The sequence below is a fragment of the Parasteatoda tepidariorum genome, chromosome 6, assembly GCF_043381705.1.
Source record: "Parasteatoda tepidariorum isolate YZ-2023 chromosome 6, CAS_Ptep_4.0, whole genome shotgun sequence".
In the NCBI taxonomy this organism is placed as follows: Eukaryota; Metazoa; Arthropoda; class Arachnida; order Araneae; family Theridiidae; genus Parasteatoda; species Parasteatoda tepidariorum.
In genome coordinates, this window is record NC_092209.1 from 10,542,545 (window position 1) to 10,554,426 (window position 11,882).

At 33.0% G+C, this 11,882-nt stretch overlaps 1 protein-coding gene across 1 annotated transcript in view; it reads right to left on the bottom strand.

Annotated features, from left to right (window-relative positions):
- Nucleotides 1-7,644, bottom strand: part of LOC107455756 (putative inorganic phosphate cotransporter) — a 10,561-nt gene extending 2,917 nt beyond the window's left edge. Inside the window, exons 1-3 of the mRNA XM_043052555.2 lie at nucleotides 7,569-7,644; nucleotides 4,390-4,522; nucleotides 2,743-2,898 (exon numbers count right to left, since the gene is read on the bottom strand). Of these exons, the coding sequence (XP_042908489.2) occupies nucleotides 2,743-2,898; nucleotides 4,390-4,522; nucleotides 7,569-7,616 (337 nt within the window). The 5' untranslated portion in view covers nucleotides 7,617-7,644. The remainder of the gene's footprint in view (nucleotides 1-2,742; nucleotides 2,899-4,389; nucleotides 4,523-7,568) is intronic.
- Between the last annotated feature and the right edge of the window lie 4,238 nt (nucleotides 7,645-11,882).

Here is an 11,882-nt window from a genome sequence, read left to right on the forward strand (position 1 = left end):
CTCCTATTAACTTTGACATGGAGAAGAAGCAATTCAATATATAAAATATATCCGCTATAAAAATGGTAGTTATGATTGTTTTATTATTACCGGAAAAAAAGCTGAAAATGTAATTTATTTGTTACCAGTTTTTACTCTTTTCCGTCTTGACATGGAATTACCAGTGATGCCAACTTGCTCCTCTTTGTAAAATAGTATTTTCTAGTGGTAGCGAAATTTCAGTTGCTTTTAATTTAGTATTTTTCATTTTAAGTAATTTTTTTCACCACTAAGTATCAAAAATTATAAGTATGATATAAAATGCAACGTTAAAGCATCGATCTACTGGTTACTCTATTAAAAAGTAGGGGTAACTATTCTTCTTTAATGAATTTTAGTATATAATTTGCTAACACTTTATTAAAACTATTCCAGAAAGCGGAGCAGTTGGCATCCCTGAATTACAGTAATGCTCGCACCGTATTCGAAAAAGTATTTTAATATACTACTTTGTAGTTAAATGATTTAGAAGGTAGAATTTTTTGGCATATATGCTTTCCTTGGAAAACAATTTTTCGTGGTAGTTACACAGAAATTAAATTATCTACATTTGTTTAATTTTCTTTACCACTTGTTAAAAGACCAGCGGGAACCCTATCGTATTTTAAAATATCGTTTGCACTAATTAAGCGGTTAACACCCAGCGTCATATATTTAGGACAGTTCCTTTTTTCAAAGACATTCATTGTGGTGGGAAACTTTTTTCTGTATCTTCATTTATCTGGGTGAATTAAAGGATTCTCAGATACCACAATGATTTAGTTATTTCTGACTAGATCTAGAATTCTAAGGAACAAAAACTTTTGGATCTATTAAAGACTTTTTGAATGCTCTCACAGTAGAAAAACCAATTAATTTCAATAATATGTTATACCACTTTCTCACTTTTTGTATCATTTCAATTTATACATTCGGGACAAAACGGGTTGATTTACATACTTGAGCTAACCCCCTTGAAACATTATGATTGAGTAACAGAACGTAAAGATACGATCGAAAGATATTCAGGATAATCCGTTTTTCTTCTTTGGGGCACTGTACTATCACTTTTCTTCATTGGATTGTTTTTCATATTAATGCAAATTTTATAAATGGGTAAATGATATTCAAAGTGGGATTAAAAATAAACACAAGAACGATATCCTGTCATGGATGACATTAAAGTTTTTAAAAAATGGAATAATTTTTTTTTAAATAAAATTTCTAATTCCCAACGAGAATCAAATATTCTGTCTGAGCAAGCTATTTCTTCGTCGCCAGGATTTTTCATTGCAAGCAAGGTACGACTCTAAATTTTTCTACATAAAAAATAAGGTTTGCATTATAAAAGATTTTAAAAACATTACTCATGTAGTTTTGGCATAAAATATTACTGCCAAACACAGTCAGATTGTTTTTCTACTGACAATTTCGACTAAGTATTTAAGTGATTTCAACAGCAGCATAGGATCTCAATTTAGCTATTTACTATTTTTAATTTAAAAAAACTTGGGTACTATTTCTTGAAATTATATTTTGATGTATAGTTGGAAGAACTGCCAACAACTACGTTTTTGCAAGTGGTAAACAATTAAAAACTAAAGCTTTCTGAATTTTTTTACTGTAATTTTGCCAGTATTTAAAAGCTTCATCATATAAAAGAGATATAATTAAGTGTAGTTTCATATAGACTCTTTAATCATTTGCATGTTGTGATGAGGAAAATAACTTTAAATCAAAAACACAAGATTAGATAACATTGGATGAAGTTCTAATATTCGTAGGAAGTTGGCAGCCCTGTATTTCTATTCCTTTTATATAAGCAGGTCTCTTTAGTAAGTTAATATAAGATGAACGAGCTAAAAGACTTCGATTACTATTAAATAGTTGCAGTATATATTGTTGTTATTGTCGTAGATCATTAAGGCAAAAAAAAAGAGTGCAATCTCTCTTGTTCTCCAGTGATGCAACGTATCGCCAAGAATTCAACTTCTGCCACACCCATACGTCACACCCGTTAATAGGGTGGACCCATTCATATTTCCACAGGTTGTAATTTTGACCTGAACCAGATAGCGATCAATCTCCAATTCAGTACCCTCAAAGGTTTAATTTTTTATGGAAACATGGAGGACTACGTGGGGCTACTTTGTGACTATTTACTACAGGGGGAGTCTTTAACCGTCTGCATTCGAACTCTCTGCCTCACGAGCGTGAGTTCAGCGTCCTACCAACCAGGCTATCTCGGCCCCAACTATTCATGTTAGTACGTTAATATAAGATTAATCTAGTTGAATGACTTCTATTATTACGAGATTGCTTCGGTATATAAAACAGTAATGGGATTTGATCAGTGGTTTGTATCTATTTATTGCTGATTGTATAAATGCAAGAAAAGAATCCATGCACGTTGAAAAATAATATTGATTGTTAATAATATGTTTTTTTAAAAGTAATACGTTAAAACAGAAGATCTGAATCATGTGTGCGCTGCTATATAATTATACACGCATATGCTAAATTTACAGTATATACACGAAAAGCACTGAAATATTTCATTTCTTAAAATTAAAAGCAAAGCTAAATATTCTCAATACATTGTGGAATGACAAAATAATTGAGGTCGCCTTATGATAACAAGCATATCTTCTAATTTTTGAATAATTTTATTAAATGTGCATGAGTTCCTGAAACACCAGCATAGAAATCACAAAAAAAACTCACCTCCGTAATTAGGACTCATGTCGACATGGTTCACCATTATACTTGAAAACATTAATCCGTTGAGACCAAATAACAAAGAGAGTAGAGTGATGATGAGGATGGACCTGCAGCCAGCAAAATAAATGGCTACTGAGCATAAAGCAGGGCCAAAAAATGCTGTAGAAAGATTTTGAACAGTTCAGCTGTAGATATCAGTTAAAAACCAATCGAAATAATAAATACGTTGCTTCAAAAAGTGCTAGTTAAAAAACAAACATTTAACATATTTCGTTAAAATGCATGTGTATAAACTGTGAAGCAAAAGGAATTATTATAATAAAATACAAAAATAATAAATTAAAAAATAAATAAATAATAATTGAATGTAACCCATACCAATGTTTTCAAATAATAAATATTAAAAATATCACTTTTTTATTAGTCTTTAGTTGCGTCGGTCTGGGAAATATCCCTGAGGATGATCCGCAGACATGCCATCAGAAATTTGATCCTCTGCAAAGGGTATGGCACCCCCACTTCGGTAGCCCAACGATTTGCGCGAGAAGTCGAGCAATTTACGGTAGAACAGTTTAACGAGGACCAATACCGTACACCCTCTGTCTCCACGCAGACTGATCCAAATGGTCACCCATCCGCACACTGACAGCAGTCAGTGATGCTTGACTTCGGTGTTCTACTGGCAACCGCGTCCTTACGATCAGTCCTTTGATGGACTTACAATTGGTAAGTAAATTTATTTTTAAATTATTTTTAAATGTTCTTAATAAACTTGAAAATAAAGTCCAGAAAGGAAAAAAAGCACTCTTTTTTTAATAGCTTAAAAACTTAAACTTCCCCATACTGCATCATTTTAGTTATTCTTTCAACTTCCAGTCTTTTTTCGAACTTGTGATTCCTGATTCGCCGTTTTTCATTCTCGAACCCTGTTCCTTGATATCCTCGTCTGTCAAAAACTAAACGTAAAATCGTAAATAAATCGATTTACGATTACGATCGATCGATTACGATTACGATTTCATAAATCGTAAAATCGTCACACTAACCATCAAAAAAACTACATTGATTAAAATTGGGTGCGACAAAAACTTAAGTGGACAAAATTTCAAATTTACGTTTTTTTAAAAATTATTTTTTAATTTTACTTATATGCTGCCATGGACTGCACACTGAGTGCTTGCATGCCGCATGTGATCTGTGGTTCTCAGGTTGTGCACCCTTACCGTACGCTGATGCTTTTTAAGGTTAAGTGTCATCTGGTGTACCGAGTACTGACGTTTCTTAACGTTAAGTGCCATTTTGTTTATACTTTACCAAACTAAGCTATAGTAACTTCCCCTATTGATCCATAAAATAACAATACGTATAGATCGCATATTGGGACTATACCGCAAATGTAGTTACTCAAAGTGATCACGTAAAAAAATATCAAGTAAATATTTCATAAAACAAATCTGTACAGTTTGCAGAAGTTAGACGTAAGAAGTTGAAACACGTGATTTTTACATTCTAACACATTATTCTAACATTTTTGCTACGAATGGAGGATATTTGTGGATAGCAGATTAAGAAAGCAATTATTAATACGGTTATCTATAAGAAGCGAGATTATTAATTCTCCACAAAAAGGGGAAAAAATTGCATTCTTACCTATACTGTTCATTATTTTCCTAATCGTGGTGATATGGAGATAATCCCCAGCTCTGAGAAAATCAGCCACTACGCTTGCAGGAAGTGCGAAAAGTGCCATCATCAAGTAAGGTATACCAGATACCAAACCATTCTAAATAAATTAATAAAAACTTGTTTTCCAGATGTTTATGTAATAATAATTCTAAACAATAATTATCACTTTCCAAAATCAAGTCGCTAATTCTCTTAGTTTCTTTAAGAAAAGAAAAAATTGAGTTTTGTGAGCTTCTTAAAAGGAAAATGTAAAGTTTTTTTGTATCAGTTTAAACAGCTCTCTAAACCCAGACATTAATATTTAGAAGAAGGTAAAACCCTTAATTTGAATACTCAAACTGCACGTCTATGAAAATTAACGGAGCCTGAAAAGTGTGTTTGAAAAATTGACTGAAATTAATCTGCCTATATAAGAAAATGAACTTTTTGTTTGATTCCGTTTTTTAAGTTGATATTGTTGAACTATTTCTCAAATTTTTCTACCCTCTTCTTTCAGGTAAAAAATCATCATTCAGATATATGTTTATTGAATATGAAAGTGATCAATACGAACTGGTAGGGAAACTTGGCCTTTAACAACGTTATTGATAACTGTTAACATATGAAAACATTAAAAGTATTCAAAATTGTTAAATCAACATTTTTATATTTAGATCTAACTCGAAAAAGGATCACAGCCAAAAAAGGGCTTACTATCTTGGTAAGCTAAGTCTATGCTGTAATAAATTGAAAGGAAAAAACGAATTCCGTGTCATTCTCGAATAAAAAAGAATTAATACCCAAATTCAAAGGAAGTATAATGTTTGTATCCTATTATCCCTCTTTTGAATCAATAAAGTTAAAAAAAACTCAATATAGTTTCATACGTTAATATTACAAGTAAATTTAAAAGTAAAATTACATTGAAAATACAAACATGTCCCTTCAGATAATGAATTTTTATAAGTTGCGTATAACCTGGACGGAATAATCTGGTTGGCAGGATACTGGACTCACGCTCGTAAAGACGGGAGTTCGAATCCAGCCGGTCAGTAACTCCCCGTGTAGTAAATGCTGACTGGTGCACGTTAAATCTGTCAGGCCACATACTCCTCCATGCTCCCATAGTAAATTTTTCCATAGGAAATACTAAATTGGAGAATGGTATTTCTGTTGTTCTGGTTAAAACATCTGCGGATGAATGAATGGGTCCACCCAATAAACGAGTTCAGTTTATGGGTGAGGAGGTAGTCAAATCTTTGGCCCTAGATGGCGCCATCGGAACACAAAAAAAATCTCGTCCTTTCTGCTTTTATGGCCGACGACAACAACAACTTCAACATAAGTTGCCGTAAAGCAAGAGCAATAAAGCTTCAGTGGACGCATTCTGTAAATTATTGCTTGTTACTTTTACAAGGCCATGTCTGCCAATTACTACGCTTTTGCAAATTATTTTATAGAGTGGCTGACCTTTAAAGGTTTGAGAATTTATGGTAATTTTAGCAACCATTTTAAAGACTTTATTAAGAAAAAGATTGAATGAAATGGCGAACATTGACCACATGAACATTTTTATCAAGCAAGGCTGCCAACGTTCTGCACTTTTTGTAAAAGATTATTTCCGTGGTAGCTAAGTTAATATTTTAATGTGTTATTTTTTTGTTTTAATGTAATGTTTTAATGTGTTATTTTCCTCACCACAACATATATATGATTTAAATGTTCTTATGGAAATCCACTTTGTACCAGCATTAACCTAAAACATACATCGCAACCTCAACATAGATTTTTTAGATCATCATATTGCGAGGCTAAATTTCAGATTTTTTAAAAAGATCATAAATCGTGACACCGCAGGATTCAATGAAATTTTTACTTTTGAAAACTTAAAAGAAAGCATAAACCTCAGGCCGATGGCAGCTTATTTTTGTAGTGACGTAATTTTATCTAAAATACAAAATATTTAATTTCCTTTTACTCCAATAGCATTCCAATTACCAGAAAGAACCACCTTAAAGATCACAATTCAAAACGAATGAGAAAAAGGCCGCTAACGGCCCCAGATGCCCAGATAAATTTTGATGATGATGATGATGACCAGCTTTAACCTCCACCACTAAGCCAGCTATCCAACCAAGTCCTTACTTTATAAATTTTTTATTGTCATTATTTCAGGCGCATACGGACCCAACTTTTAACATACGAAGAAATGAGATGCCCACTGCCTTGCCTTGGACAGGTACTTCGTACACCGTTATGTCTAGTCTAGTCTAGTACCAGCCTTTACGTAGAACCTCAATGATCCACGTGAATACTCCTTTACTTCATTTGCATTCCACAACCTCATCGAAGCANTTCAGTTCGATTGAGATTTCTGGCAAGGATTCGAGGGCCCCCTGAGCTTGAGGGCCCCGGGGCACTGCCCCGCCTAGCCCCTTGGTAGCTACGCCACTGTGATCCACATGAATACTCCTTTACTTCATTTACATTCCACAACCTCATCGAAGCATCATACAGATCGAACTAAAGATGAATGGGAAAAGGGCCGCAAGCTGCCCCAGGTGCCCAGATTTTTTATACAATTTAAGCTTTCCAAGCTTTTACGGGATAAGGCTTTTAAGATTTTGGCCCAATTATTAAAAATTCTAAAATCTTTGGTTTTAAAGTCTACCACCCTATAAAATATTTTACATATACGAATAAAAGTAATGCATTAAAACACGAATAAAAGTAATGCATTAAAACATTAACTTAGCAAACACTAAATTAAATTTTTACAAAAAGCTTTGAAAGTTGGCAGCTATCTAGGGCTACCAACATACTAGTGGTAACGAACGTTAATTTATTTTCAGTTTAGTATTTTTAGTAGTCGTAATTATTGCTATTTTACAAGCCTTACTATTTAAGTCTCTATATATTTATTAAAACTTTTGCAGAAGGAGGCAGTCCTGTATGTTAGATTTGAAATCAAGGATGCTATATATAATATTTATAGTTTTACTTTTGTTACCCACCAGAGTATCCATAGTAAATATATTATCAAACATGAAGTAAGATATTTTTTTAAATGTAGACAGCTATAAAATTCTTACTAAATCTATAGACACAAAAGAAGAAACTAAAAGTAAGTAGATTGCATAGATATAAATGTATTTAAAACTTACGTCTTTTAAATCAAAGTGTAACACATTACCCAGGTATGTCGGCATCATTGTGAGTAAAGTGTAAAAAACCCAATTCTGTCCGCATCATAACTGTTCACTCTTTTCACCACTCAAGAAAATTTCGTTTTAACACTAGGTTTAAGGACGTTTCTTATATACCTATCTCTACGAACACGCGTCAGTTTGAAGCATGAACGAATACATATAACTGCACTTACAGAGATGCCAACTTGATCCAGACAGCAAATATATATTTTAAAGTGGTAGTTTATCAATTGTGATTTTTGGTTTAATAAATTCAATTGAGTAGAGTTTTATCCACCACTTTTAAAAAATAGGTCGTAGGCTCATATCATTCCCTTCTTAATATTTGCAAAATTTAGATGTCTTTTTTGATTACACGATGTCTGCCGACTAGATCATTTATTAAGATCTGGAGATGATGGCTGTCAACTGAGTTGCGGTGCTGTTAAGTTAAGTTAATGATTTTTCTCGCCCATTTGATGTTCCTGACGAGGAAAAAATTTTGATGTTTAGAGTTATTGATGTTTAATCCTTTTGTTGAGTAGTTCTTAATAATTCTCTCGAAATTATGCCTGGACGTGGCAAAGTTTGAAGCTCGTAGTTTAAAGTAAAGTACAAAAACTAAGTTTAAGTTTATTCAATTCAATTTTTAAAGTACTGCAAAATGAGTCTTCGACGTTGCGGACGTGGTGGAAAGACAAGCACGCCTACCGGGCGTCAAAACCTCAGTGACTCTACGACGGATGAGGAATCCACAGAATTCGACAACAAAATCAAATCACGCAATATGGCTACATATCAAAATCATCCACGTGGCGGAAAATGGCAAACCGAAAAGACTTCACGAGAACCAACGGTAAATGTGGAAAGTATGAGTCCAGGTAAACGAAAGTTATATGAAGAATGGATGGAAATGATAAGGATGACCAACGAAGAAATTGAAACAACAGCGAAAGTGCACCAGGATTGCTCGCAACTCAAAACTCAACTTATGGAAACTCAAGATGCAGGCCAAATTTTAGAACAGAAAAGCGAAATGACAACCGATACAGAAATACGGCTGAAACTAATGTAGAGCCCCCTACAAAAAAGCGAAAAAGGAAGAAGAAAAAGCAAAACAAAGCCAAAAATAATGAGGATGCACAAATCATGATTACAGAAAGCCTCTTCTTTAGCAATAGATGCCGCCACCTCCTTGCCACTACCTGATGCAATAGTCAATTCCTACATAGCTCCACCCATAGAGGATGCGATTGAAGCCGCAGTTCTGCCCACATCTTCAAAAACCGTTCAACCAGTCAAGCACATAAAAGTTCTGGTACGTGGACTTCCAGAGGGTTTCCCTACAGATTATATCTACCCTGAATTGGACAAGAAAAGCATTAAATCACAGAAAGTAATTCAGTTCAAGAGAAAAGTGGGCGAGGCCTATCGGCTCCTCCCACTTTTTCTCATAATACTAATAGAATCTGAAAATAACCGACAAATCTACTCAATTAACAGCATATGCGATGTCCCGGTGAAAATAGAAAGGTTCCGCGGAGGGAACAGTCCAACTCAATGTTTCAAATGCCAAAACTTTGGTCACACTCAAAGAAATTGCTGTTCTCCTCCCAGATGTGTTAAATGTGCCGCAGGTCATCGATCCTATTTGTGCCATAAGGACATCAATATACCTCGAAAATGCTGTAACTGTGGGGAAGCACACACTGCTAACTACACGGGATGCAGCTTCCGTCCCCCCAGGAGGGGCCATCGTGTCACTCCAGCTATAGTTCCCACTTCAAAAGCAGGCAAAGCTCATAGACTGGTCTCAATTTTAAAAGAACTACAAGAACTATTAAAAGACAGAGAAGTTTTCCAACTACTGCAAACAATCGTGTCCACTTCTGAACAATGTCTCCCTCTGACTTGTTTTCACTCAACATAGAACTCTATTCTACTGAACTTATGAACTGGTAAATTCAACACTAAATTTAATACTGCTTATTGCCACGCTAGATGGCGCCACTAAGGAAATGCAAAACTTCATGACTTTGTTTCATTTCACATTTGTCTTACAAATCACGTAATTCTAACTCAATTCAATGCTAAAATGTCAATTGTACTTGTATATATCTTGATTCTATTCATATCTATATCACAACTTATGACTGCATCAAATTTAAACTCCATTCAATGCTAAAATTTCAATTGTACTTGTTTATATTTTAAATTAATTCACTTTTAAAACACAACTTATGATTGCATCAAATTTAATCCCATTCAATACTTCAATATCAATTGTGCTTTTTATATTCATGAAAATTTCTGATTATTTTATAAATCATGACTCATATTAAATATCAATTCATGTTTAGTTTATCAAGCAGGCACCCAATTTTGGATTAATAAAGTAAAGTAAGTATTTGCAAAATTTACTTAGTTATTTAACGTTTTTTGAATTTTTTTGGCGTCTCCGGAGCAGTTGGCATATCTGCACTCAGAAAGCAATGTAATTATTTACTATAAGAAAAAAGAAATGAAAACATGAGATATATATTTATGGAATATTCTAGTATTTTATTTTTCAATACTCGAACTAAGCAACCGAAACCTTCAAAATCTGACATCAATTGACATTCTGCGTTTGTTCGTCCTATTATTGCTTATCTGCAACAGTTGTTTATCGCTTGTTTCATTTGAGATAACGATATCGGATAACGGATCGAAATAATGTCTGCACATTCCTATTTATTATTGATGTGATGTTTGCATGTTTACTCAAAATTGTGTCTAAATTACGATCGTATCAAACTGACTCCTATCCGTAGAGATAGGTATACCACAATGAAAATTTCAATATTTCAACGCTTTTGAAAAAAATAGTCTTCAATATACCTTGATCAATGGATAAAAGTCATTACAAGAGATAAAATAAAAATTCAAACGAGTTTTGTATTTTTCCTTATAAAATTCGAAAGACGGCAAAATCACGCGTCCTGTTAAACTACTGTTAATATAGTATCAAACTTAGTGTTTTAACGCACAAGTCTCAGTTTCGCTAATGAAAAAACCTCAATATATACTACAAATATTAATAAGATATTTCATTACTTGGCAATGCTTTTAAGTTTTGACTAAATATACGCGTTTTTTAAGTTTTGACTAAATATTCTCAAGTTTTTAGTTGATATTTTTCCCATCATAACATTTTTTTTTTTTGAGAAATCGAACAAGCTTGCAGTTATGGGAAGGCATTTCATTTCAATACTTTTCGGAGAATAATTCGGGAATAGGAATTAACCCTTTACCTCAAAATTTATTGAACATATTTTCCCCCAGTATTTTGTATTAATTTAAGTTAAAATTCGTAAAAAAAATATTACATTTAGTATTTTAATAATTTATGATTATGAAATACCAGCCTGAAACACAAGCGTTTTTTTATTGAGCTAAACGCAAAATCTTCTTCTAAATAAATCAATTACAAACGATATTTTTTTCAAATTTGCACAGAGTTACAATTGGATCTAATTTAATTATAACTAATTCTGTTATTACCCATTTGCAAAATGGGTCTTATTTTGGATCTGATGGCTTCCACACTTTTCAACTTTGCTCAACAGTAATAGTAAACAGTGCGCATACGTTGCTATGGCGACCGTCTGTTTTTCTTTTCATTTTCACTAGCAGGCATTTTTAACGTATTTTATAATAATAATTTTTATAATAACGCTTTTTATAATAATTTTAAAGTATTTTTATATTCCTTTTATTATTAACGTAAAATTACTGGCTTGATTTGAATATAAATATGAATGCTGAAGAAGAAGGAAGAGTATTTTGTGACGTCTCGAAACACGGGTATTGGCAGGATATGAAAACCAATCCGACGACAAACATCAATTGAGACAGTTTTTGCAACCCANTTTATAAAAATTTTAAAGTATTTTTATATTCCTTTTATTATTAACGTAAAATTACTGGCTTGATTTTAATATAAATATGAATGCTGAAGACGGAAGAGTACTTTGTGATGTCTTGAAACACGTACATAGACAGGATTTGAAAACCAATCCGACGACAAACATCAATTGAGACAGATTTTGCAACCCATGATTTGAAAGGCTGTGACTTTAACGGAGTCAATCCAGAAAAAAAAAAGCATTTGACCAATAGGTAACCAGTGACCGTAAAAAGGTGATGACAACTTTTATTAGTTTTTTGTATCTTTGTTCTCTCTTCACTTTACTTCATTTAATATTTTTTATTTATTTATTATTATTTCTAAAAGAAACTATTATTCTT